The following is a 27,822-nucleotide window of genomic DNA, read 5'->3' as shown; positions in this document are numbered from 1 at the left end:
GGGTCCCGCGAGGTTTCGGGGCCCTGGCGGGAGCAGCCCCGTCGCTGTGGTGACGGGACGCGAGCCCTCCGCCGCATCGGGGAAGCTGCAGGTTCGAGTCCCGGCGCCGCACGGTGCCCCGGCGGGCTCCAGTGAGGGGCTGCAGGTTCCCCCCGGAGCGGGAGGACCTCCAGAACTGTCGGTGAGGGGCTGCAGTACCATTCTGGGGCAGGAGTGCTTCCAGGCCCGTGGCTGCTGGGTGGGAAGACGCCCGGGACCTTTGGTGAGGGGCTGCAGGAGCACAGCAGGCTGAGAGGAGCCCCGAGCCCATCAGTGCTGCCCTGAGGGGGCCAGGCCCTGAGGGAATCCTGAGGGATTCACGAACCACTGGAGCAGGTGGAACCAGGTCCAGGCGGCATTTGGGAGCCATGAGGCGACGGGCTGATGGCTGCCGGCCTTTGGCCCATGGGGTCACCATTAACTTAAAAAGGGAGTGAAAGAGAGCCAGGGATGTACTGGGAGCCAAGAGCAGCCTGGCACAACAAACCTTTCCTGGGAGCTGCAGCTGGGTGAAGCCTACAGAGAAGGATAATTTTCACATTACATTTTTCCCAGTCCTCCCCCTGCACCTTGTGAGAGATTCGTCACTGCCAAAGCTCTGTGCTTTCAATGGTGTTTTGACAGGCAAGCCCTGAATAGCGCTTGCAACCAGCACTGCTGTGTCCTGCAGAGGTATCTGCGAGAGGAATGGAGCAGTTTCATGTTTCTTTCCTCATTCTTTCTCCTGCAGAGCCATGGAGGTCCCTGCGGGGCTGACTAGTGGGAAGGAGCCTGCTGCTGCAGCTCTTCCCGGTGTGTCACTGCCAATACCAGTACAGATCACAGTCGTGAGTGCACAGAACCTGGTAAAGTCTGAAAATGTCTCTACTAATTTAATAAACAAGGCCAGAGGGATTCTATATTCACAAGGATCCCCTGTGAGAGCAGGTGGGGGATGATAAGGCTAAAGGAAGGAGTGGTGGGAGTATTAGAAGTTCAACAATGCCACACTGTCTGTGGCTTCCTCCTCCCTGCTGAGGAGTTCACACAGAGGAAAAAGATTGTGAGGCACATAAATTGGGGACACACCTCCCTAGCAGTAGGCCAGAGATACTGGGATGAAATGTACCTCTCTGCCTCCTCTAACTGTATGGAAATGGCAGATTTTTAAAGCAGAAGACAGCAAAAATATGATCAGTGAGACAAAAACCTGCGAAAGGACCTCACATTGGGTGTAAAGCCAGATTTTCATCCCAGCTCCCGCTGTTTAAATCATATTGAAAGCAATGCTGGTTTTAAAAAGGCAGTGGATCCAGTTCAAGGCTATGAGCTGGTGCCAATCAAACCACCACTGCTGTGATTTCCATGTGATGAACCCAGCTGTCCTTAAAGTCTTCCAGAGGATCTGGCATTTGGGAGGGAATGTGGAGGTAAAGCTCAGCTCCTGCTGCAAGCAGAAAAAAATGCATATCCCTGCTTGTACTCCAGCAGCAGACAGAAAAAGCAATCCAAAAGCACCTGCTTGAGGCTTTCACATTGTAGTATTGAAGTACTTCTTACACTGATAGATTCAGCAAACAGCAGCTTAGGTGAGGCATGAGGTGAGAGGAGGATAAACAATGCTGGGAAGAAAAGACTCCTGGATTGATTGCATCTGGAATGTTGCTTTGTGGTTCTGATTGCTCCACCGTGAGAAAGGGCTGTACAAAAGGGAGGGGGTGTTACAAAGGGGCAATAATCACAGCAACAATATGAAAAAAAATCTGTCTATAAGAATGTGGAGTCCACTTCTAGCTGTAAGTGTGGAATCTGCTTAATTAGAGGCAACGTAGAGAAGGATGAGAGAGGAGTCTTGGATAATTAATGGTACAGGGAAAGGTTAATTGGATTCTTCTGTTTAGCCATTCATGGGATGTATGCTCAAGGAGACAGTGAGAAGGGATGAAAATTAAAACCAAGTGAAAGAGATCTCTTTGTGTAAGAACCAGCATAGAACTAATTACCCCAGTGACAGGGAGAGAAGGAGCTGAGGGCGGGTTAGGCATCCCTGTGGCTCAGCACTAAGGAAAAGCTGGGTTTGGAGACAATGGTCCTTATGTTCAGCCACTTCTCTGTGGATTGAGAGCTAAACTGTGTTTCTGCTGCAGGGAGCCCTTTGGTGCTTCCTGCCCAGCACTTCCTCTGCTGTGCAGATGCCTGATGCTGCCGTGTGGGTCCCCACTGCCACGTACTGTGCCCTCACTGTCCCTCTCCAGCGCTGTTTAAGCCCCTCTGTTCAGGCATTTGAAATTCAAAGTAAAAGCTAAATGTCCTCATCTCTGATTAAAGCAAGTGGTATGAAGGTGGTGTAATGACAAATTGCAGAGCTCCCAAAGAGCTTGCTGGAGCCCTTCCTTTGATTTCACAGAATCATGGAATCATTTAGATTGGAAAAGGCTTCTAAGACCATAAAGTCCAGCCTTTAACCCAGCACTGCCAAGAACACCACTACTAAAGCATGTTCCCAAGTGCCACATGCATGTGTCTTTTGAACACTTGCGAGGATGGGAACTCCCCCACTTCCCTGGGGAACCTGTGCCAGTGCCTGACTGCCCTTACAATAAAGAAATTTTCCCTAATATTCAACCTAAACTTCCCCTGGCACAACTTGAGGCTGTTCTCTCTTGTCCGTTTCAGGACATTCTGAATCATGTGACATCCACAGCTGATCATCCCTGTAGCTCAGGAGCTGCTTTCTTAGGAGACAGCAAAGGTTTCAAGCTTCCTGGAAGTACAAAAATATCAGTGGAGTATTTTGGGGTTTGTTTTAGATGTGTCTTTCCTGAGGTGAAGCCTGAACCTTTCTATCTCCCTTGCCATAGCTCCTGATAATCTTTGGAGCATCACGGCATGGTGAAACAGGAAATTTCCTTCCTAAAGACTGGGAATGGTGAGGTCTCAGTGTGGCCAAGCTCTCCTTCTCTTCCCCATTTCTGTGGTGGAACAGACCCCCACGAGTGAGCCCTGTCCTGGTGACTGATCCAAGTTGCTGCCAGATAAACTCTGATCCTGGGATGCTGCCACAGAGCCAGCTGCTCACTGAGCTCTTTTTTTGACAGAAAACTCTCAAAAGCAACGTGCTGTTTACAATGGTGCATGTGGAGTACAATGGAGCAGTCCTGGGAGACTCCTCCAAGACTGCTGTCCTGCCAGATGGAACAGCAGAATACGATTTCATCACCAGCTTTGAGTGCAGCCCTGATGGACCCAACTCCTTGGATGTCCTTGTGCAGAAACCACTGCTCTGTAAGTAGCTGGTGCCAGTTCTCCCACCTTGAAGCTGGGTGCTGTCGCTGCAGCAGTCACTGATTCAGGAATAGCACTTCAGCAGCAGTGGTGGGAGGCTCTCAGCACTTCTTGTCCATCTCTGCCAGCTGGAAGAGTCCCGTTTCATGTTGGCCCATGCTCCTTTGGCTTTGCTGTGCTTATCAGCCTTGGGAGGTGAAGAGGAGCTTGTGCCAGAGCTCACACAGACCCTCCCTGGTGCCTGACCTGCTGCTCCAAGGAATTCTGCCAGCTCCTCTCTTTTTATCTCCCTAGTGACAGTGCTAGAAGTGGTGCCAAAGGAGAAGAAAAAACCGGAGAAAATCACTCCTCTTGGCCAAGCTGTGGTGGACCTTCTACCTCTGCTGCAAGGTACAACACTGAGATTCACAGCCTCCACGACCACTCCTTGCTCCCTGGCACTTTCTGATCTCTGCTTATGGATCCCTGACTACAATTCAGCTCCTTTGGATACATTGACCTTCATAGCTCTGCAAAATCTGACTCAAGGTGGGAGGGGGAGAGAGGGTAGCTCAGCACTCAGAATTAGACCATGATTTTGTCTCATGTAAGGTGTCCCTGCCCATGGCAGGGGGCTGGAACAAGATGATCTTTAAGGTCCCTTCCAACCCAAATAATTCCATGACTGTGATTCTTTGCAGAGGGTCTCACTTCATGCTGTTCTCATTCCTGTCTCTTCCCAGGAGTGCGTTCACTGAAGGTCTTTGCTCCTTTGTATGCAGTGCCTGCCTCCCCATCAGAGATGCTTCACCCTGAGGCCACGGTATGTGGAATTTGGAACTGTTCCTTCCCTCATTCAGCTCTCTGCTGCTTTTTAATGGGAGGGAGAACATGACTCAGCTGCCTGGCTCATCACGGATGTGGTACAGCCCTATAAGTTACAGGCTTGGAGGCCTTTCCCGCTCCCTCTGACGTCTGTCCCTTCTTCCCTCTGATAGGTGAGGTCGTGCTGGGAAGTGTTAATGTGTGCAGCTACCCAATTGGTCTGCAAAAAATAACAAAGATGGAAAGCACAGTGCTGAAAACCCCCAGAAAGGCAAGGGCAGGGTCACCTGCCCAGCTTTATTTGCCTCCTGTCTGCAGATAAAATGAGTCCATTATTGTACAAACTCTGACTGCCTTTCCTGCAATGAGTCCTTATTCATCCAGCAGGTTGCAATGTAGCCAGTGACTAAAACAGGGAATGAAGTATGAGGCTGGGAAAATGTGTCCAATTTTGCTCCTGAGCCTGCCTGCAGTGAGCGCTGGGAGCAAACTGGAGGGGTGGATATCCCATTAACAGCTCTGTGTTTAAGAGGAGTTCACAGTGAGCAAGGTGGGGGGGCACTCATTAGGGAGAACAGGTAATAAATGCCGACCAGCTGGTTTTCCCTCACACACCATCCATCCAGGGCTGGGACAGGTAATTAAAGACTGCACACAGAGCATGGAGATAGGGCAGAGGCAAAGCTGTGGCTCTCTGAATCACCAGGGGAAAAGCATTGTTTTCCACCCTTGACGTTCTTTCTCTGTGACTCCTTTCATGAGACCCTGCCCTTCTCTCCACAGCTCATTTTATGAGACCCTTGGGGCATGTGCCATACCTCAGCCAGGCTGTGATTTAAACAAACAAATACCACAATTGAACCAAATAGGTCCTGAAATTCCTTTCCTGTGCTGGGCTGTTTTCTTTTACATGGGAGATGAGGCACAAGATAACATTATATGTTCTGGCCTTGGGTTTCTGCTTGCTTCTCCCTAAGAGCAGGCAAGTTGTTATTGTCTGTTTACTGGCTCGACTTTATCTTTGTCTCACAGAGTGGCCTTGAAGTGACAGTGAGCACCAAAGAGCTCCTGCTCTCTGCCACCCAGTTCTCAAGTGGGAACCTCTTGAGCATCACGCTGGAGGCAGCTTATTCTGTCCCTGAAGCCTTTACCACTGACGCCCAGCAAAACTACATGGCTTGCTTGCAAATACCAGCAGCTGGCGAGGTGAGAATGGTCCAGGCACAGTGACAGGCCGTTTGGCTGGCTTTGGGTTGTTCTCCCACCCCATGGAACAAGTGTCCAGGCACGTGGGGTGCTTCCGTGCTTATGCACCAGCAGCTTTTGTTGGGAGGGCTCAGAGTCTCTGTGGCGTGATGTGTTTCTTTAACACAAACAAAGGTCAGTTTGGAAAGATTTGGATTCAAACTGGCAGGGTTTTTTTCCACGTGGCTCTTTATTTTTATTCCATTCTTTGTATGCATGTGGTGGAGTGCATTTTCCAAACCAGGCACCCTGTACTGTTGCTTTTCTTTGTTATCCCAGCTTGGAGCAGCTGGCTCTTGCTCCTGCTCCTGTTAGAAATGCAAATCCTTAGTTTCTCATGTCTCTCTAGAAAGAACTGCCATTGCTCTTCAAGAATGGCATCCTGAAGGCTGATGGTGAAAAAGAACCATTGCCCCGGCCCAAAAACTGGCCCCTTGGCTCCATCCTGGCCCCTCGTGCTCTGAACATCCCTGACTCCTTCATCATTGGTGGGCGCTATGAGGATGAGGATGGAGAGCTCACCAAAAGTGAGGTGAGGAAGGACTGGCAAGTTTGGAAGAGAACCAGGAGGAGCTGAGAGGCTTAATATGAGAGGCAGGTGGGTGATCACTGTGCAGTGTCCAGCACAGAGGTGGTTCCTCTGGGACAGCAGACATGCTGACTCACTGCTGGAGACATCCCAAGGGAGAATGTGGCAGGTCTGGTCTGCAGGAAAGGCTGTCGGCCTCTCTGTGGGGCTGGCCTGGCTATGGGCACTTGGACACCTCTGTCTGACTCACATTCTCTCCCAGGGACACTTCTGGGGATGATGCAGACTGTGGAGTTTGCTGTCCTGTCCTTGACTGCACAGTGTTTGTTACAGGACAAGGAATTCAGGATGCAGGCGGAGAGCACGAAGAGAATCGTGTGGGACACAGAAAGGCGCTGTTTCCTGGACGCTGCTGCAGTGGCCGTGTAAGGGACCTGAGCCACCCACCCCAGAACATGCTCAGGATCACCTGAGGCAAGGAGCTGCAACATGCAGCTGCCCTTGGACCACTCAGGGGTCAAACTGTGGTTCTGCCTCACCTCCTGTGGCTGCTGTGGCTGTCTCTTAGTCACTAGTGTTCACCTGAGCAAGGGCACAGCTCTTGAAGTACCTTGAACTGCAGGCAGTAGCTTTATTCTGCTGTGCTGGGAGAAGGAGAATTGGCTGGAGCTATGTCTCAGATGTGCCACAGATGCTCTCCTACTGCCAGCAGCTGGGGCTGGGGGCTGGTCCCTCTGTAGTTTGAAGGAAGGGGCAGCAGTTATGGTGAGCAGACATGGAGTAGAGTGGCATCCACAGCTCTCCTCTGAGCTGCTAATTAGGTTTTTACTGCATCCCAAGTATGTTCAAACCTTTCACTCCATGTGGACAGTCTTCATTTGCTTTTTTATTGGATAAGTGTTGCCTTTATCAGCTCCAGATAAGCTCAAGATCAGGATGAGTGTTCCATTTACCTTTGAGTCCTGCTATTTTCTGGCCTCAGCTGCATCATGGCTGTGCATTTCACAGCCAAATTACTCCTTGTGTGGAAATACTCACTTCTATCTTCCTTGATTTTTTAAATTATTTTCCCTACACATCCATCCACCTGCCTGCTGGTGTCAGAGTCACAAGCCACACTGAATGCAAGCTCAGGATTCACTTGCTCTATACAATTCAGATTTTATACTAAAGTTAATCACATTCCTTCTTACTTATTTCTGAAGTAACTGGGGGAGAGAGAAAACCTAGTATGTTGCTCTTACAGTTGTTTTAAAGCTGGCAGTGCCATAAATCCACACGGCAGTGGGTAAGGAGAAAATGTACACAGCCTGCCCCAAATCAGTGTTCCTATGGCCTGAGAGTGTTTGCTGAGGGAATAGGGTGAAGCAAACCCAAGAGGAGGTGCTGGAGCACAAAGGAGGGTGGTGGGACTCTCCAGCTGGGTTTCTGCATCTCCTCAGTGCATCCTGCATCTCCTTTGTGCCCAGCCTGCAGAAGCGCATTGCTGAGTGCCGCTACTGGCCTGTGGAGCTCTGCAGGATGTCCATGGCCTCAGCTGGCAAAGGGAAAGTCACCAAAATTGACAAGGTAAAAGTGGGGTCTGGCTTGTGGAGTAGCATTGCATTGTCAGGCATTTTCCTCTTAAGGCTTTTGCGATATCAAAATCAGCCTTGAAGCTGCCAAAGTGAGTCAGAGAGCAGGAGGCTTTGTGAAACATCAGCGTGATACGGCTGTTAAATAGATACAGGGTCGTATTTTCTCCTTATAGCTCTCATTGATGGTCTGTGGTGGCTCAAAGGAGAGGGTGGCTTTTAAAATCACAAAATAGTTTGGGTTGGAACAGACCCCAAACTCCATCTCCTTCCAACCCCCTGCCATGGGCAAGGACACTTTCCACTAGACCAGGTGGCTTAGAGGCTTGTCCAGCCTGGCTTTGAAGAGAATTAAAAATAATTCACTGAGGTGATCTTTGGCCAGGGGGGTTCTGGAACAGCTTGAAGAAATTCATGCATTCTTTCTAGGTAAGTTATGCTTTTGCATCTAAACTAGGGTGGTTTAACAGAGAGAGAATGGTTCTGTTCCTGGCAGCTGGTTGTGTGAGATCTCCTAATGTATCCCAGTGCAAAGCCATATAAGTTGGTGTAAATCCCTTTCAGCACTCACCAGTGCCAGGATTTTGCAGCTCTGATGATCATCCTTCTAGCCAGGCCTCCCACACCTCCTAAGCCACTTGGTTCCTGTCCAGGCTGAGATGCACAACTCTGGTAGGGTCACCTGGATTTCTAACCACACAGCTGATAATCTTCCAGCTGTGTCTCAACAAGACCATCCTGAGGAACAGCAGAGTGCAGGAATTAGAGAGAAAAGCTGCCCCACAGGGATTGGGATAAAATTAATATTCTACATATGGAATGACTCTAGTGTATTTGTCCAGATTGTCTCAACTGCACGCCAGTGACAGAACCACAGGCTCATCAGGTGCATCAGTTTGCTGTGTGGCCTCCTCTTAATGAGATTGGTGACCTTATTCCCTTAAGGAGAATAACAGCCTGTTCAGGATCTCAGTCCCTTGCTCTGTGTTTCCAGGGAGATGAGGACAAGCAGATTGCCTTCCATGGCGTGGCATATGTCAACATGGCGCATTTGCTGTGCCCTGGGGTGCAGCAGATCCGAGGGGCCTTTCGTGTCTTTAACTACGATGACAGCGAGGTGTTTGAGAAGGTGAGAGCAGCAGGCTCTACTCCAGCTCTGCAGCTGGGTTTGCACTGAGGGGCTGGGAGCAGGGACAGTGGACAGCTGGGTGTTTAGGAGCAGGCAGTGGGTATTTGGAAGCAGGCAGTGTGGGCAGTGGGTGTTTGGGAGCAGGCAGTGGGTGTTTAAGAGCAGGCAGTGTGGGCAGTGGGTGTTTGGGAGCAGGCAGTGTGGGCGGTGGGTGTTTGGGAGCAGGCAGTGGGTGTTTAGGAGCAGGCAGTGTGGGCAGTGGGTGTTTAAGAGCAGGCAGTGTGGGCAGTGGGTGTTTGGGAGCAGGCAGTGTGTGTTTAGGAGCAGGCAGTGTGTGTTTAAGAGCAGGTAGTGTGGGCAGTGGATGTTTGGAAGTAGGCAGCTGGGTGTTTGGGAGCAGGCAGTGTGGGCAGTGGGTGTTTGGGAGCAGGCAGTGTGGGCAGTGGGTGTTTGGAAGCAGGCAGTGTGGGCAGTGTGTGTTTAGGAGCAGGCAGTGTGTGTTTAAGAGCAGGTAGTGTGGGCAGTTGGTGTTTGGAAGCAGGCAGTGGGTGTTTAGGAGCAGGCAGTGTGGGCAGTGTGTGTTTAAGAGCAGGTAGTGTGGGCAGTGGATGTTTGGAAGCAGGCAGTGGGTGTTTAGGAGCAGGCAGTGTGGGCAGTGGGTGTTTGGGAGCAGGCAGTGTGGGCAGTGGGTGTTTAGGAGCAGGCAGTGAGTATTTAAGAACAGGCAATGTGGACAGTCTGCTAGTTGGAGCTGGATCTGAACTTTGAGTGCACTTCTGGTGATGGAGAAAAGTAATGATACAAGCTTTTAGGTACAGATTTCTGCAAGGCAGGGGATTTCAGGGGGCAGTGAGCATGTCTGAATGCTGAGAGAGGCTTTGAATCTCACTCCACTCTCCCCAGTCTGGAACATGGGCAAGGGAACTGTGTTGCTGGGAAGAGCAAACAGTGGCTTTAAAAGGATCGCGTTACCCCTGGCAACCACCAAAAAAGCTGTCACTGGAGCTCTTTCAGCTCTAGTTCACCGAGGTTTATTTGTCTTTGCATTTTTCCCTCTCTGTTACTAAGAGTGACAGTTACCTCTCCATTTTCCCACAGTCTGTGCCTCCTGAACAGTCCTGAGCTTGTTTTAGGAGGGCAGATGTACAGCCTGGTTTTACCACCCGTGTTCCCTGTGGAGCTGTGGTCCAGGTTCAGGGTGAATTCCATCCCCTCTCCTGCTCCCTGTTCCCACTGGCTACTGCAGAGCTGGCCTGGGCATGAGTGTGTCTGCTGAGCTCTGCTTCCCTGCCATGAGTAATGACCCCTTGACTGCATGGTGCTGCTTGTCCTGTGCCATTCATCTGTCACAACTGAAGTCCTTCTCATTCCCCAGATGCTTTGGGCTGCCTCTTGGTCTGAGGAGTTTCCCTACAGCTGCTCCATCCTCTCCACAGGATCCCCATAACTCTTGCTAGCACGATTCCTGTAACCAGGATGTGTGGGAAGGAATAACCTGTCTAGGTGGTCAAACACTGTAAACACACAGTCTGGCAAACCTGTTCCTTGCAATTCCCTGCCATGTGTCAGCAGAAAATTAGCTGGGGAGCCAGGAGCATGTCAGGCAGGTGGGACCCCCAAAAAAGTGTGGAGCAGGCCTGGTGAGAGTAGCCAGATTCATCCTGCAGCCCTCATCACCAGGCAATTCTGTAGGTGTGAGGCAGGTCCAGAATCCTACCAGGAATTCAGGATCACAGATCTGGGTTCCAGCATGTTCAGCACATATCTCAGACAAGGATCAAGGACCTGTCCTCAGTGAAAACACAGTTCTTTGAGGGAAGATGGAGAGACCTCCACTGAGTTTCATAGTCTAACCTGGGGCTTCACAGCTCCACAGGATCAGTACTGGCCTGGAGCACCAGCAGCTGAACTCTAGGAGAGAATGAGGTTACAAAACTTCTTAATGCATTTAAGACCCTGACAGTGTATTTTGTGATGAGAGAGGGTAAGGCAAAGGAGTGAGGAAGCCTGCTTTGTCCCTTGATTCTCTCTGTTTCCTCTGTTTTTCAGACAAAAATCCAGTACAGTATTTTCCGGGATCTCAGGTCACAGCTCAGTCTGGTCAAGGAAGGGTTGGGGAACTCTCCTGTTTCCAAAGCTGCTCCCAGTAAGGCTCCAAAGGAAGAGAAAGATTCCAGTGCAACGGTAAGGTCTAGGGAGGCACATGTCACCATGGGTGCTCTGTTTCTGTGTCACAGAAGTTGGGACATGCAGGAACCAGGGATGGATGCTGTGTTGCCTCAGCCGGCTAAGAGATACTCATTATCCTAGAATCATAGAATCTCCTCAACGTGAAGGATCATGAGTCCAACTCCTGGCCATGCACAGACACCCCAGCAATCCCACCCTGTGCCTGTCAGTGTTGTTCCAACACTCCTAGAGCTCTGATAGCCTTGGGGTTGTGAGAGTGCCCAGCCACCCTCTGGGGGAAGAATCTTTCCCTGACATCCAGCTTAATCCACCCCTGGCACAGCTCTAGCCATTCCCTCATGTCCTGTCACTGGTCACAGACAGCAGAGATTGGAGCTGCTCCTTGGAAGGAAGCTGCAGCTTTCCTTTATCTGAAATCTTAGGATATGCTGCCTGAACAAATGTACCATCTCACACCCTGAACTTGCAAAGATTTATTGAGTCTAAAACAAGAGACATCTTTTCTTTTTCTTAATAGTTACTCAACCCATCTAAAATCCAGTTGTCAGATGGCACTGGAGAATCTGAAAATGGCACAGATCTCAGCCTTGAAGGACAGGTAGTTGTGTCTCTCCAAAGTGAAGGTGGTGGTGTCTCACACCTTTCACACAATTAAATTCCTCAAGAGTGAGTTGGACAAGGGATGTTTTATGCGGATGCTCTCCCAGAGTTCTTCCAGTGATGTCCATCTGGACAGCAGACTGGCACTGGGCTAGAAGGTCTCTGTAAATTGTCAGGCATTTTTAAAAAATTCATATTTTGACTTCTTCCTCTGGAATGCACATTCATTCTACAGGTAGATTGATATCTCTCCTTTTCCCTAGCCTGGTTTCTTGAGCTGGGTTTTGCTGCTGTAACTCATTCTGAGGGCGGGTTATAAAACAAGCTGGATCTCTGCAATTTGGAAATCTGTGGCTGTGTGCTCAGTATTTCACTGTGCCAGCACTGTCTGCAGACAGCACGACACAGGGAGCAATGTTTATCTCCACAGCAGTACAGCGAGGCAGGAACATTCCTGGTGATGGAGATAAAGCTGGACAGGCCCTTGGTTCCAAAGCGGCTGCGGGAGGAGCTCATCCGGCGGTGCGTAAGGATGGGCTGTGGGGCTGACAGCTCCTCTCTGCAGGGTGGAGAGAGGCTGGTGCAGCAAACCCCCCTTGCAATACACCATAAAGAGGGCCTGAGACAAAGCCCACAGGAATCAGGGGGAGGATTTGGCCAGACTGCTTTCGACGTGGCATCTGGTGTGTTGGGAAAACACTTGTTCATCCCAGCTGGCATCTCCCTGCCATTCCTCTCAAAACAAGAGACACCAGAGCAATACAGCAGTGTCTGTGTTCCTGTCAGGGCTTTGTTTCCCTCTAATCCCCATGTGCTCGCCTCTTGCATGTGATGTTCAGTGGCTTGGTCAGTCCTGGCCACCAGCATGGACTGCCCTGGGTAGTGCTGCTGTAGCTTCACCAGAGCATTCTCTCATTTTTAGCTTTCCAGAAGTTTTCTCTCAATGTTTTACCCATTCCTCAGCTTTCATGTTAGTTTTCATGTCGGTCTGCTGCAGAGCTGCTCTTTCATCTCTGCTGCTTTGAGGCTTCCAGTTCCTGTCCAGTGGCAGCCCTGCTGTGTTATGGGTTAGAAAGGCATAAAACATCTAATTTATGGAATAAAAAAATAGAAAACGCAGCAGATTAATAAGGTGTAAGAGGTGCAGGTTTATGTCTCTCTCCAACAGAAACATCATCCATTTGTTGAAGGTATGTGTGTTGTCCTCACTGCTCCTTGCTGTCTTCCAGGAGGAACAAGCTGAGGAACAAGCTTAGAACAGACCTTTTCCTGGCCTATTTTATACATTTCTACTCTTCTGCAATGTGTGTGGCTTCAGTGTAACTCCTTGTTCACCTGCTTGTGTGCACCTGAATGAGCCCTGTGGTACCTTGGATTGGTAGGATGGATTGTGTTCTGAGGACTGAGGGTGCTATGGTGTCCAGCAAGCAGGAAATGTTAAAAAAGCTTAAATTTAATTAAATTAATTAAATTAAAATAATTTAATTAATAAGGCTGGTTTGGCACCAGGAATGTTAATTCCAGAATCCCAAAATGATTCAGTTTGCAAGGGAGCCTTGAAGGTCACCTAGTCCAAGATTCATGTTCAAGCAGAGCACGTTATTCTGTGTCCAGATGGTTTTTGGATATATCCAGGGAAGGAGACTCCACAGAGAATCCTGCTCCAGTGCTCAGCCACCTTCACCTTAATAAAATCTAAAAATGTGTTAATCCTAATGAAAGGTCGTTGTAACTCCAGCAGAGGCCCAGGCAGGGCTGTGTGGTGTCTGGGGGTCTGAGGTTGGTGTTTGGGGGTCAGTGTGTGCCCAGTGGATGAGGTGCCACAGCCAAAGCTCATCCCTTGGAAGCTGGAACTGATGGGTCAGGTGGTCTGGGCTGTTTAGTGACCCAATTCTACAGAGTTTCCTCAGGCTGGTTCCTTCCTTACTCCTGTGCAGAGCCAGGAGCTCCAAGATCCAGCTCTGCTGCTCCAGGAGAGCAATTTGGGTTAGCAATAAATGTTAACCCTGTCATGACAAAGCCACAATCATCAGTTGTAGGGACCTGTTCACTCTTGGTCTGAGACTTCAGGTTTCCTCCCAGGCACCTATGGACACGATGGCAGGGTGGAGCCCTCACACACACAGCCGACATCCCTGGCAGTGGAGCTGCTGATCTCTCCTCTGCTCTCACTGACAGGGTCAAGGAGCTGATTCCTCTCCTCTGCTCTCACTGACAGGGTCAAGGAGCTGATTCCTCTCCTCTGCTCTCACTGACAGGGTCAAGGAGCTGATTCCTCCCCACCCTGCGCTGCCCCCTCGGATGGAAGGAGCCAGGAAGGTGAGAGCCTGTGGCCTTGCCATCATTCTGCCACCCCACCCTGCCCTCATCCCACTACACAACAGCCTTCATTCTCAGCCCACAGCAACATGGGGATGAGGTTTGAAGGGGACAAGGGTGCAGGGCCACAAAGGTGGTGAAGAGTCTAGAAGGGAATAGGGCAATATGAGGAGTGGTGAGGTCACTTGGAATGCATAGCCTGGAGAAGAGAGACTGAGGGTAGAGCTCTTTGGGTTCTGCAGCTGCCTCACAAGGGGCAGCTTCAATCTCTGCTGTCTGTGACCAGTGACAAGACCCAAGGGAACAGCTGGAGCTATGTCAGGGAAGGTTTTAATGGATATTAGGAAAAGAGTGGCTGGGCACTGCCCAGGTTTCCCAGGGAATGGGCATGGCCCCAAGGCTGCCAGAGCTCCAAGAGCATTTGGACAACACTCTCAGGGATGTGCAGGGTGGGATTGTTGGGGTGTCTGTACAGGGCCTGGAGTTGGACTCAATCCTTGTAGATCCCTTCCAATTCAACATATTCTATGAAATACACAGAAAAGTGTATTCTTCTGTATGTGTTATCTCCACAGCAGTGTGCCTTGGGAACCCATTCATCACTCATGTTCACATCCCATTCAAAGGGAAGTGGTGAAGAGCTGGAGCAAAGGGAGGGAAGGCAGCCATGCAGGGATGTTTGAATGGAAATGGGATACTGGGAAAAGAGGCTACCAGAACCTTACATTTATATCTTGGGCAGTCCCAACAGATTTCTTGTCTCAGACCAGCCCCTGTGTTTCATCAGACTCAGACAAACCTGAACAGAATCAGCCCTGACCTTTCTCAGGTCACCAAGAATTTTTGAGGATCAAGATAATGGAGATTACAGGTTCTGCTGAAGAGGGCTGGCTGTGGGTTTCAAGGCTCCCAGTAAATGAGATATATTTTACTCACAGCCAATTATATTGCTGTAGGAGAGATAGCAGTGACTGGAATACTGGGTTGTGATGGAAAATCCTAGCAGGAAGGAGCTCTTTTATATTTACCTGTAGATATTTTTTCAGCCCTCAGGCGTGGACAGGAAATGATGTGTGACAGACTAATTGAGACTTGAGTCAGGTGGAGTTAATGGGAGGCGTGGGCTGTGGCAAATCAAACACATATCAAGGTTGATTGCATAAGTGGCTTGTGAAATTTATTTATTTCTTTCCTAGGTGGTGGAAGATTATCACAAACGTGTCACCAGTGTTGCTCTTGCCATCCTGAGGGAATACCATGAGCTTTTTGGGAAGCAGCAGGCTGACCAGGGAGTGATGGACCATGAAACCCTGGAGGAACAAAAGCGTCAGCTCAACTACGAGCTCAATACCTCTGGGAAATATTTTGCTTTTAAAGAACAACTTAAGGTGAAAAGTCCTTTATTTTTTTTGCTTGTTTTGTCCTGGCAGTTTCTCATTGAGGAACTGCTGCTTCATGGTGGTAACTCAGGATGATGTGGTGCTCCAGAATCCTTTCCTGCCACCTGAAGCTGTTGCAGTGGGCACTGAGGGGACAGGATCCCCCTCTAACACAGAATGCACCAAGCTGCTTTGGTCCCACACCAAGAGAACACTTCCTATCAATGGGAGTTACTCACATCCATTTGCCCCATGCTCATGACCTGAGAAAGGCAAAGCTGGCTGCTCTCACATTCCCAGTCTGCCCCAGCAGGGAATGGAGATTCCACTCTCTCAGCTGCTCAGCCTCAGCCACACTTTTCCTAGAGACTCCCTCTTTGTCCTGATGAGATGAGCCATCCATATGCTGTCCCTATAGGTTGTGCCATGGAGGTGGGAAAGGAAATCCTCTTTGCTTGCTTTTTTTTTGCTTTTATCAGTGGTGGGATGGATTTATTTCTCAGAACTAAGTTGGAGCTTCAGACTCTGATTACAGAGCTGATGGGGGCACAGGAGGGAACCTGCCTTGTCCAATGTCTCTTTCTCCACAGTATTCTGTGGTGAAGATTGTGAGGGAGAAGTACCTGAAGACCACAGCATTTGAGACCAAGGAGCAGCTCCAGGCATTCCTCAGTGAGCTCTATGTGTACCTAGTGGACAACATGCACATTGCCCTGAACAAGGTAGGGGGAAATCTGGATGGCTTGGGCCAAGGCTTCACTGTGGGTCCAGGGCAGATGAAGGTCTTCAGGCTCATGTGGACCATTGGCCACACTCGAGGCAGGGATCCAGTGCCTTTGTATCCACTGCTCAAAATCCTGATGGTGAGATAGGTGTGAGATGCCACTGGTAAAGCTGCTGTAGCTGGTGCATGGTGAGGGTGGCTGGGCAAAGCAGGAGCTGGGGTCACCAGTGAGTGGCCCCACTGGAGTTTGTTATCACCTTGATCTAGGGAATGCTGTGAATAATCATAGAATTACAACAGGTTTCGGTTGGAAGGGTCCTTAAAGCTCATCTCATTCCACCCCTGCCATGGACAGGGACACCTTCCACTATCCCAGGTTACTCCAAGCCCCATCCAACCTGGCCTTGGACACTTCCAGGGATCCAGGGGCAGCCACAGCTTCTCTGGGCACCCTGTGCCAGGGCCTCCCTACCATCACAGAGAACAATTCCTTCTCGATATCTAACCCTGCCCTCTAGCAGTGGAAAGCCATTCCCCCTTTTCTTGTTACTCCATGTCCTTGTAAAAATTATTATTATAAATTATATTGCCCTGTGCCTGTGTGGCAGAGGTATTTGGGAATGATTGGAATGTGTCCCACCACAGAGCAGCTTGCCCTTCCCAGTGTTCAGCCCCAGCCATGCTGGTCTGTACTGTGTGCAGTGCTGGCATGGGACCTGCACCCATACTGGGATCACATGAACTGCTCTTCCCTTCCCCAGGGCTAACACTGTCTCCTTCCCTACCAGCTCCTGTCTGGGGAAGATGTTTCTCCTGCCCCTCCATCCTGCGCGACCAGGAAGCAGCTCTGGCTCTTTGCTCGAGAAGCTGAAGCAAACAAGGACTTAAAACTGGCCTCTGTCTTCTACCAGCAGGTTAGGGAGCCCCAGTTCTTTCCTGCCATCATCTGTGTGGACTGGCTCAGCACAGCATCACAATGGGGCCACTGCTCACAGCTCAGCCAGCCCCGACTGTGGTGGAGGGAGAAGGAGCTGAGCATCACCAGGATACTCAGGCTGAAGGGGAGGCATTTCCCAGGGAGATGCTGCTCTCTGCAGGATGTGAGACTGTCCCTGGGCAGGTCACCAAGGAGTCCAGCCTTGAGGCCAGGGGAAATGGGATGTGCTGGGTCAGTTTTGGGGACACTGGGCCCTAGGAGGCATCAGCTGGAGCTGGAGGACACGTGTTAGGTGGAGAAGGCTTAGAGGAAGTGGGCTTCCAGCAAGATCTCATTTAGGGGACACCCTTGCATGTGACAGACAAGGGCTTGATTCCTGCTCAGCTGGGCTGGAGTGGCCAGGGAAGCTGTGGTCATTCCAGAATTACCTCCCCAGACCATGGCATGTGCTGAGGCTGACTCCAGTGATGATCTCTGTTGTCCAGAGAATAGCTCGGGATCAGCGCAGCGTCCAGTCCTGGATGGACTATGGAGCCTTCTGCCTCCTGTATGAGGATGCCACCAAAGCCCAGGAATGCTTCCAGCAGGCTGTTTGTCTGGACCCCCAGCACATCCAAAGGTTGGTGGGTGGAGAGGATGTAGAGTGGATCTCCCACACCACTGCTAGGGCTGCAAGGCTGATTGCTCTGCCCTTGCCCTAGCTTGCTGCTCTGTGGGATTGCAGCTGTCAAGCTGCAGCACTATGAAGAAGCAGAGATTTTCTTTGAGGATGCCTGCTGCTTGGAGCCAACCAGCATCATAGCCTGGACCCTCTCAGGTATAAACCAAGCCAGTCTGGTGCTCAAGGTATTCCTGTAGAGCCAAGCATCGTTTCTGCCCCCAGTCCTCTCCTCCCTGCTTCAAGTTGAGGGCTAAGGGAAGGATTTTGCTTCCTTTGGGTGTCTGCTGATGCTGCTCTGTCTCTCCCACAGGTTTGTTTTACGAGACACAGAATAATTATATTCAGGCAGAACGGAATTTCCGTGAGGCTAAGAAGCTCCTGCGAGCACAGTTTGAGGAGGAGGGGAGAATCCTTGAGGCTGCTGAGGGAGAAGGGAAAAAGCCCAGTTCTTCCAGCACAGACCCAGGTAACAGGCAAACCCAGGAGGTGCCCAGACACCAGCAAGGAGGGGCTTGGAGCTGTGTGGTGAACAGTGGAAGGAGAGGAGAGTTTTTAAGAGGAGAAGTACAAAGGGTAGAAGATGTGGACTGTGAGCTAGAACAGAATTCCATGGAAGCTGTCACTGTGAGTTCGCAACACAGTTTGGAAGGCTCTGCCTCACCAAACCAGCTGCTTGGCAGTGACCCTGAGGCCAAGCTTCCTTGGGAGCCTCCCTGAGTCCAGCCTGAGCTGAGACTGTCTGTCCTGAGTCCCAAACATTTGGCCAGGCTGCAGGAAATTCTGACTGGCTTTATTTTTAACATTATCACCACTCATGCACAGTGCCTCAGGCTCATGACACGTGGGTTTTTGTCCTTTCTGATTAGGGATATTCATAGAATCGTAGCATGACTAAGGCTGGAAAGGACCTCCAAGATCATCAAGTCCAACTGTTAACCCAGCACTGCTGTGTTCATTGCTAGCCCATGTCCCCAGCTGTTACATCCATCCAGGGATGGGCACTCTTCCACTGCCCTGGGCAGCCTGTCAGCCTGTTCCAATGCCTGATCACCCTTTCTGGAATACATTTTTTGCTAGCATTGAACATAGACCTCCCTGGTGCAACTTGAGGCTGTTTCCTCTCATCCTGCCTCGCTTATATCTGTTTCTGGCTTCACATGGTAATCTTGTGCTCAAAACCCTAGCCCCAGGTATTGCTACCTGCAAAGAACAGCTTTAAAAACCTGGTAGATCTTTTATATATTTATTTATTTGGTTGGTTGGTTTTTAATTTTTATTTTTAATTTTTTTTGTGGAATCATGTTCTAAACTGTGAAGTTTATGGCTTTTCACCTAATGGTTGGTGGGGGTTTCATTCTAGAGAAGATTCCAGATGTCTCAGCTGACAAACAAGCAGTGGAGGGTGTGACATCCAAGGAAGAGGCTACAGCACTGCAGCAAGCCCCAGAAGGTTTGGGAATGAGGACGTGGAGAGCTGGGAAATGGTCCTGTGGGAATGGTTGGGAGTAATGTGGGAGCAATGAGCCATGGCCTGTTGTCTCTCCTGAGCCAGGGAATCTACAGGCAGAGCAGGTTCACTCTGATTTTCAGAGCAGCACATCTCAGGATGGACAGCCAGCAGGTGAATGCAGCTCTCTCCTTCATGTAACTGCATCCTGCACCTTCCTCTTCTTCCTCCTGAGATGCCAGCTCTTAAAGTGTCCCTAGGGATCCCCTCTGGTTTTGTGGTGTGGGATTTGCCTCCTCCACAGCCCTAGTGGGGTGGAAATGGCAGTGCTGGGTGCCTCAGGGCCCCCTGGTTGGTTTGGGGAGGCAGGAGCTTCACTTTAGTTATCTCTCATTCATAAATTTCCACCTTTTTTTCCACTGGGTTTGGACTGGAAAATTAGTGGGTGAAGAGCATAATTTCAGATCTCCTACAAAACTTAAGCCCTTCAGAAAGAAATGCTGAGTTTATATCTGCTTCAGCCTCCCCTGCCACCCCCTGGGTTTTGCTCCATGTTGCAGGGATTTTTCTGTCCCCACTGGGATGTCAGGTCCTACTTTGCCTCCAGAATTAAAAACCCCACTTTGGGACTGACAGAGACATTTTCTTGCAGCATCATGTCCTGCTCCAGGACCTCAGCCACTTCCCTGCACAATCTTCATGAAGACAGTGGAATTCCTGATGAAAGTCAATGCTATCCGGGTCAGTTTAACAGTGAGTGGAGGAGTGGGAAGGGAGGTTGGTTTATTCCCAAAGAGCTCCAGCCAGCCCTTTTCTTGGCCTCAGGGAATGAGCCATGGCTACTCCAGAGGCTGAGCACAAGAGGGAGCAAAGCCACCACTGCCCAGAGATGCAGGAGTGTGGCCAAGCAGAGTATTGAGCCCACAGTGCTGGCTGTGGACACACAGCCCAGCACTGCCTGCTGCACAGGGAACAAACAGCCAGCTCAGAAATGGTACAGCGTGCTCTTCCCAGTGCATTCAAATATTGTGATGCTTCCAAGATGCCTGAACTGCTTTGATTCAGACACTTGCATATGTTGGAGTGATTTTTATATCAACTGTGGAACGTGCCTGTCCTGCCAAGTCATCTCTGAGACCTCTCTAGTTGCCACATTGTGCTGCCTGCCTAAATTTGACATGGCAGAAGGAGTTGCTTAAAGCAAAACACAACTGAATGGAATCCTGGAATGGTTGGTTTGGAAGGGAACTGGAAGTTCATCTCATTTCAACCCACTGCTATGGGTAGAGACACCTTCCACTGGAGCAGGAACACCTTCCACTAGACCAACATTCAAAAGAGAGGGTAAAAGAAATTTTCTTTGTGGAAGTCAGAGAGGTGTCAGTCAGCTCTCCTGCCCTGTCCTGCTGGCGTGTCCATGGTGTCCCTGCTCCCCTAACCACCACCTGTGCTGTTCTTCCCCAGTTTGTTAACAAGGCACTGGCCCATGAGTTGCTGCTGAGCCTTCAGGAAGGCCCCAGCTATGCCTACTACATGGCACTGGCCTGGAGCTACATGCTGCAGGAAGACTTCCCCAGATGTGAGGAATGTCTGAGCGAGGCCGTTCGGATCAACCCCCTGGTAATTCCTGTGCAGTCCCAGTGTGCGTGAGCCCAGAGCCCCTGCTTCATTTCCACATTACCATTCCAATATTAGTCCAGAGCATTTCAGGGAGGGCAGGCACACCAGGCTGTGGCTGTAGCACTGCTGTCTTTGTTATCCCATTGTCACAGCCTCTTGTCACTCCCTGCACAGGCAGGCAACTCTCAGAGCCTGTCTCTGCCTTTCCCTCTGCAGCATCTGCCTTTGTTTTCTCTCTGAATAGGTACATCCTGATCCTCTCTCTCTGGGTGGGGGAGTTGGGTTCTGTTTCATGACAGACAAGATTGCTATTGAGCTCTCTGCAAGGAAGGTGGCTTTGGGGAGGCAGCTTGAAAGAAAGGCAGGGGGAAGATGACACCTGGGAATGCTGTGTGCAGGCAGAACACTGGGCAGGGAGCTGGAGGGGGATGCCATTGCTGGTGTCCTGCAGGCAGCCCACTGACTAACTCTCTCCATAAATCCTGCCCTGGTATCACAGAATCATGGAATTGTTTAGGTTGAAAAAACCCTCTAAGGTCATCAAACCCAGCCATTCCCCAGCACCACCATGTTCATAATTAAACAATGCCACATCCACATGGCTTTTAAATGCCCCCAGAGATGGTGACTCCACCACTGCCCTGGGCAGCTGCTCCAGTGCATGACCACCCTTTCTGTGAAGGAATTTTCCCAATATGCAACCTAAACCTCTCCTGGCACAACTTGAGGCCATTTCCCCTCGTCCTATCCCTATTCCCTGGGGCTCCAGCCCCTTCCCCAGCTGCCTTCCCTTCTCTGCACCCACTCCAGCCCTTCAATGTCCCCCCCACCATCGAGGGGCCCACAACTGGACACAGCACTCGAGCTGTGGCCTCGCCACCCCCCAGCACAGGGCCACAAGCCCTGCCCTGCTCCCGCTCACGCCATGGCTGACACAGGCCACGGGCCATCGGCCTTCCTGCCCACCTGGGCACACCTGGCTCAGGTTCAGTCACAGTCCACCAGCATCCCCAGGTCCTTCCTTTCCACCAGCAGCTTCCAGTCACACTATCCCCAGCCTGGAGCACTGCACAAGGAGTTGTGATAATACAATTAAACACTGCTCAGCTCCTCCTTTCTGCTGCTTGCAGTGTCCCAGCACTCCTCTCAGGTGTTTCTCCCATCCATATCTCACTCCTGGTTTTTGGTGCACAGAATCCAAATGTCTGGGCTCAGAAAGGGCACCTGTGCTACCTGCAGAAGGATTTTGTCAATGCAAAGGAGTGCTATGAGCGAGTCATCAGCTTTGTGGAGGATGCTGAGGATATGCACTTTGTCTACCTGCGCCTGGGCTCCATCTACCTGGAAGAAAAAGAGGTGAGGAGCCAGCAGGGCTGTGGAGGGGAAGTTCCCACAAAACAAATCACTCCTGCAGCAGCAGTGGGGACAGTGGTGTGAGCCCATGGTACAGGGTGTTTGGCAAACCCCTGTGTGTGATGTGATGATGCAGAGGGGTGTGTCTGTCTCTCCTGGCAGTACGGCCGGGCCAAGAACATCTACCTGCTCGCCTGTGACAACTCTGCCTCCTGTCTCACCTGGCTGGGCGTGGGCATCGCTTGCTACAGGGTGAGTGCAGCTGCCTTCAGGTCCTCTGGGCTTCAGCTGGTGGCACAGGCCTGGCTTTTGCAGGATCCTCTTGTTTAGAGCAACTCTTGGCTGCCTGTGAGCCAGTGTCCCCAAAGGCCATAGTGTCCTGTGTGCTGTGACAGACCCAGTGTGGCACCCTGATGGTGTCACCTTCAGTCCCTGCTCTGGGAGCAGCCATCCTCCCCTCTCATCCCAGCTCCTGCCAGCACCTCATTCCCCAGATTGTCATGGCAAACAATCTAGGCTCTGCTCTGAGTTCCTGCCTGCACATGACCTGCACCAAGGCACTGAGTGGGATGTCAGCAGGGAGGAATCTCGGTGCTTTCCCTGTCCAAGGGAATCCAGCACTTCTGAAGGGCTGCCAGAGACAGCCAGCCACCAGCAGTATGGTATCTCCCCAAGGGACACTTTGCCATGTTCCTCCAAGGGAGTTTGGCTGGGGAGGCAATCAGGGAAGGAATCTGATCTTCTGTTTCCCCCTTGGCAAATGTTTACATCCTGGGAGGCTGTGGAATCGGGTCAGGGAGGTGAGTGGTGGCCTGGGCACCAGCTACCACTGCCTGCCCAGAGGTGCTGCACAGCAGGAATGGGGAGCAGGAACACAGCCATGTTTCCTCATGGAGCTGGATCACTCAGTTCCTCTGCTGCTTTCCTTACAGATGGAGGCGAATTTAGAAATAGTGTGCGATCCCACAGGGTTCAGCAGTGGCAAGCTCCTGCTCCAGACTGGAGATCTGGATGCTCTGGCACGGAGGATAACTCCTTGTCTGTGCCCTAAATCCTTTCCCCCACATTTCTGTCACGGAAGCCCTATTAGGAGCTTCTGTGGCACTGATTTATTCTGCTGTTAGAGCAATGCCTGTTCAGTTGGGAAGCCCTTTCTCCTGCTCTGTCATTTGTCCATGCCTCTCCTTCTCTCCCCCAAGCTGGAAGAGATGCTGGAAGCAGAAGATGCCCTCTCTGAAGCCAATGCCCTAAATAACACCAATGCTGAAGTGTGGGGTTATCTTGCCCTCATCTGCCTGCAGGTGAGTGCCCAGCCCCTGCCACCCTGATGCAGTAGGGGTTTATGGGACTGGGGTGAGGGGTTGGCATCTACTCATGAAGAGCTGGTGTAGGGCTCCATGATAAAAAGTTTGGGGGCTGAGCTCGGGATGGCAAAAGCAGCATGCTGACTGCCCCAGGGCATGTCCTCCCTACTAAGCTTCTTACAAAGGTCATTTCAGGGAGATCCCATGTCTTTCCACGGCTGAGGCACATCCTGGGGTCAGTATTGGGCCCATTCATGAGACTGAGAGGCTGGAGTGTGTCCAGGGAAGGGAACAGAGCTGGGGAAGAGGCTGGAGCACCAGGAGAGGCTTGAGGGAGCTGGGAAAGGGGCTCAGCCTGGAGAGGAGGAGGCTCAGGGGGAACCTTCTGGTTCTGCACAACTCCCTGACAGGAGGGGACAGCCAGGGAGGCAGGACTCTGCTCCCAGGGAACAGGGACAGGACAAGGGGAGAGTTGTGCTAGGGGAGGTTTATGCTGGATATTGGGAAAATGTCTTCATGGAAAGGGTGGTCAGGCACTGGCACAGCTGCCCAGGGCAGTGGTGGAGTCACCATCCCTGGGGGCATTTAAAAGCCGTGTGGATGTGGCACTTGGGGACATGGGTTACTGGTGGCCTTGGCAGTGCTGAGGGAAAGGGTGGATTTGATCGTCTCGGGGGTCCTTTCCTGTCTAACCCACCACACGATTTTCTCCCTGGTTGCTGTGTGCAGGGCGGGCGGCAGCTGGAGGCAGAGCAGTGCTACAAATACACCGTCAAGGTTCGTGTCCGTGCCCCGCGGGGCGGGAGGGGATGGCGGCAGCACGAACCGTTCACCCTGCTCCCTTCCGAGCTGGGTGTGCGGCGGTGCCACGGGATGATCCCTGTCGCGCCGGTGTCGCAGCCGAGCCACCGAACAACCCTTTATGTCCAGGGCAGTGCCGCGCAGCCCAGCCCTGAGCCCGCTCCCCTTTCCCGCAGCTCGGCCTGCAGAACGAGGCGCTGCTGCAGGAGATCCGCGCCGCCCAGCACCGCTTCGGTTTCGGCGACCCTTCGCTCTGATCCCCCAGGCACATAAAATCACCTCGACCCGAGCGCTCGTCCCCGCCTCTGTCGCGATCCTGTCGCGATCCTGTCGCGACCGCGGGGAGGGGCGGGGGGCGTGGTCACAGTGTGGGGGCGGGGTGAAGGCGGGGTTTGGTCACGTGACACACAATAGCGCGCCGCTGATTGGCTGCGGCCGCGCGGGACGGTTGAGACGGCGGCGCGCGCCATGGCGGCAGGTGGGGGGGAGCGGGGGCGACAGCGGGGATTGGAGGGGGGACACGGGGTAATGGGGGTGTGAGCGGGGATGGGGGACATCACTGAGCATGGGGGGACACGGGGTAGTGGGGGTGTGAGCGGGGGTGGGGGACATGACGGAGCATGGGAGGACACGGGGATGGGGGACATGACGGAGCTTGGAGGGACACGGGGATGGGGGTGTGAGCGGGGATGAGGGACATGACGGAGCATGAGGGACACGGGGATGGGGGACATCACTGAGCGTGGGGGGACACGGGGTAATGGGGGTGTGAGCGGGGATGGGGGACATAGAAACAGCACGGAGCGTGGAGGAGGCACGGCACAATCGTGGGGTTCCCGGGCATGGGGGAGACATGGGGGTCAGTGGGGATGGGGGAACCGAGGCATCCCCCGCTGTGAGAGGTCGAAGCGTGGGGGTGCCAGGAGTGTCACCGCGGATGGGGGAGCTCCAGAAGGACTGGGGGCACAGGGATAACGGGAGAGTCATCGGGGAGCGGGGTGGGCTCCGGGCGTGGGGGACCTCTGGAGCACGCGGTTAGCGGGGGCTGAGGAGTTTGTGGGTTTGCGGCGTGGCGGTAACGGGGATGTCAGTCCTGCCGGGGTTGGAGTTGGGGCTCAGGGTCGTCACTGGAGCTCAGGGGCTCGGGGCGCTGTCACCAGGCACGGGGGATTCAGAGGATGCGGGTACCAGGGGTGTCACCGGGCACAGGAGCGTCCCTGGATCTAGGGGGCTGCATACACTGAGATACGAGGGCATCACTGGGCATGGGGGCTCTGCACATGGAGTTAATGGGGTGCCACCAGGGCTGGGGAGGCTTGGAACGTGGAGATACTGGGCTGTCACCAGGGTGGGAGGACCCTGAACATGGGGTTACCAGGTCTGTCACCATGCTCGGGGCACAGAGACAGCACCGGGGCTGCAGGGTCAGGGGTATGGAGGTGGCGGGGATGTCGAGCTCAGGGCTTGAGGTTGCAGGGGAATTCCTGGGGCTGGAGGGGCCTGGAAGAGGGGAGTAATGGGATCCTCAGCAGGACATTGGGGCTTGGGGCTAGGGGGAATTGGGGTAAAGAGGTAATGGGGGCGTCACCAGGCTTGCATCACGAGGTTGACAGTGGGGTTGGCGAGACTCAGGACATGCAGACGGTGGGGTGCTAACAGGGCAGGGGACCTCGGGGCATACAGGGGGCAGTGTGGGGGGTGTCCAGGCTGGGGTTCTGTTCCTCCAATGATCCCGGTGCTGGCAGCCTGGCAGCGTCCCTACCTGAATATCTTCAAGCACTTCCGTGTGGAGGAGTGGAAGCGCTCTGCCAAGGAGGGGGATGTGGCCGCCCTCACGGTAACAGGGGCACCATGGGGCAGGGAGGCACTGGCCAAGAATGGGCAGTGCTGACCCACCTCCCATCTTTCCCTGGTTTCCAAAGGACACGAGGTTGAAGGGAACAATCTACCGGATCCGAGGCTCCAACCCAGCCAGCAGCTACCTGCAGCTGCCACGGGCAGGGACACAGTCCCTGGGGCTGACAGGGCGCTACCTCTACCTGCTCTTCAGGCCCCTGCCCCGCAAGCACTTCCTCGTGCACCTGGATGTCACCACCGAGGTCCGTGGCACAGGGTGGCCTCTTAAACTTCTATCATGGCTGACTGGGGATGGCACTGGTGGGCTCTAGGGCTGCAGGGTGGGGTTACTCTTTGCTGTTGGTGGGTCACCCCAGGCTGGAGATGGTTTCCACCCTGGCGGCATCTCTGCTGGGGCCTGGGGACATGGAGGGAACAGGAGACAGGGCCACATGCCTTCTCTGCAGCACTTCCCTGCCGAAGCCACCAGGGTGACTAAAGCTCCATGTGTGTGTGTCTCTTCCCAGGAAAACCAGGTGGTTCGCATCTCCTTCTCCAGCGTCTTCAAGGAATTCAAATCCACAGCCACCTGGCTCCAGTTCCCCTTCGTCTGTGGGGCAGCCAGCGAGGGCACGGCCCGGCGGGGTGAGGAGCTGGGGCTGGGCTGGCACACCACCACCAAAATAGATTGTTAGAAACTAAATTGAGTTCTCAAGTTGGCTCAGTGCATTTGAAGAAAAGCTGTGACTGCCTCATCCCTGGGAGTGTCCAAGGCCAGGTTGGATGGAGCACCCTGGGATAATGGCAGGTGTCCCTGCCCAGGGCAGGGGGATGGAATGAGATGGGTTTTAAGGTTGTCCTCTCAACTCAAACTGCTCCAGGATTTTATGATATTTATGATATTTTTATGATAACCTGATCTCTGCAGCCAGATCTCTGATCTCTGTAGCTCCTGGTTGGGCTGTCCCCTATCCCTGTTCTCCCAAACAGTGGGGTGCAGTGTCAGGCCAGGCACGAGCCCATGGAGGTGGTGGGATGCCTGTCTGTCCTTCCTCCCCTGAGCCTACAAGACTTGTTTTCCCATCTCCCACTTGGCACAGGCCTAGCGGGAATCTTACCTGGTAAATACTTTGTGCTGAACCCTGTGAACCTTGTGTCTCCTGTCCAGCAAGGTCTATCACATTTTTTCTTCTTTTTTCTCTTCTTCCAGAGTTGGGATTAAAAGGTCTAGAGATAGATAGAATTTCATGTTCGGACTCAGATGTTTATTAATTCTTATCTATGTAACAGGGAGTGCTAAAGCTCTTTTAGCTAACACAACAAAGATGGCAAAATGACAATCTGTCTCTCTTGTTATAAGGTCTTTTAAGCCCAAAGTGTCCAATTAAGAACTAATACCTAAATTATTTTTGCTTTTCACTCAATAACCAAACACCCATGACCCGCAATGTGGATTTTTCTATACAATTAAACAAGACCCCACCTAGACCCATGAAAAGGAAGATGAGGAAGAAAGAATCCTCTGCCCCAAAACCTCCATCTTGCCCTCTATATACCGCTATATTCTAAAACCTCAAATTCCAAATTTCCCACCATGTGACATTACACACTTTTATTCAAACTATACACCTGTGATCTTAGTTCTGTCATTTAATTTTGGAAGCCTTCTCCAAGGCCTCAGGTCAAAAGCAGTGTTTTCTTGAGAGTCAGTGCCTATCAGCACAGACAGTCTAAAACCCTCAGTTTCAAGGGATCCAACAAAGACCCATGTCTGCAGCCTCTTTCCCACCATCCCATTTCCCAGCTGTCCTCTCCTCCCCAGGTGCCCCCGGAGCAGCCCCAGCTGACACGCGCTGGACGTGCCTGGTGCTGGACCTGCCCTCCATCCTGGCCCTCTACCTGAGTCGCAGGTACAGCCACCTCAGGGGGGTCAAACTCTGCTGCAACCTGCTCGTGAAAAATCTCTGCACCAGCGACCTGCTCTTTGAGCCAGGTGAGGAGCCCAGAGCTCAGGTTGGCCCCTGCTTTCTCCCTGAGACTCCAGCCCAGCCTGGGGGGATCCTGTGG

General features: G+C 52.2%; 2 protein-coding genes across 8 annotated transcripts in view; both read left to right on the top strand.

Annotated features, from left to right (window-relative positions):
• Positions 1-33: 33 nt before the first annotated feature.
• Positions 34-24,208, top strand: CFAP70 (cilia and flagella associated protein 70). Of its 6 annotated transcripts, none has more exons than XM_033073975.1 (28): positions 34-181; positions 770-866; positions 3,117-3,303; positions 3,598-3,693; positions 4,026-4,105; positions 5,140-5,313; positions 5,702-5,884; positions 6,215-6,306; positions 7,351-7,450; positions 8,450-8,584; positions 10,634-10,768; positions 11,805-11,896; positions 13,633-13,693; positions 14,890-15,081; positions 15,663-15,794; positions 16,585-16,710; positions 17,219-17,352; positions 17,435-17,550; positions 17,705-17,860; positions 18,755-18,844; positions 18,947-19,015; positions 19,494-19,582; positions 20,306-20,461; positions 21,656-21,817; positions 21,977-22,066; positions 23,014-23,115; positions 23,848-23,895; positions 24,096-24,208. In XM_033073975.1, the coding sequence occupies exons 2-28, from the start codon at positions 774-776 to the stop codon at positions 24,174-24,176; spliced, it is 3,171 nt and encodes a 1,056-aa protein (XP_032929866.1). In that variant the 5' UTR covers positions 34-181; positions 770-773; the 3' UTR covers positions 24,177-24,208. The 6 variants fall into 6 exon arrangements, with proteins under 6 accessions (XP_032929866.1, XP_032929865.1, XP_032929864.1 ...); XM_033073974.1 differs by having other exon boundaries at positions 770-884; positions 11,808-11,896; XM_033073973.1 differs by having other exon boundaries at positions 770-884.
• Positions 24,209-24,725: 517 nt separating this feature from the next.
• Positions 24,726-27,822, top strand: part of LOC117003757 (mitochondrial Rho GTPase 2) — a 45,726-nt gene continuing 42,629 nt past the window's right edge. Inside the window, exons 1-4 of one of the 2 annotated variants that reach the window (XM_033073964.2) lie at positions 24,726-25,756; positions 25,842-26,018; positions 26,283-26,400; positions 27,578-27,748. In XM_033073964.2, the coding sequence (XP_032929855.1) occupies positions 25,646-25,756; positions 25,842-26,018; positions 26,283-26,400; positions 27,578-27,748 (577 nt within the window). In that variant the 5' untranslated portion in view covers positions 24,726-25,645. The remainder of the gene's footprint in view (positions 25,757-25,841; positions 26,019-26,282; positions 26,401-27,577; positions 27,749-27,822) is intronic. The other variant, XM_033073968.2, reaches the window with a different exon arrangement.

The sequence above is a fragment of the Catharus ustulatus genome, chromosome 16 (assembly GCF_009819885.2).
Source record: "Catharus ustulatus isolate bCatUst1 chromosome 16, bCatUst1.pri.v2, whole genome shotgun sequence".
NCBI lineage: Eukaryota > Metazoa > Chordata > Aves > Passeriformes > Turdidae > Catharus > Catharus ustulatus.
The sequence above is the reverse complement of the archived record's forward strand: the minus strand, read 5'-3'. Positions and strand labels throughout refer to the sequence as shown.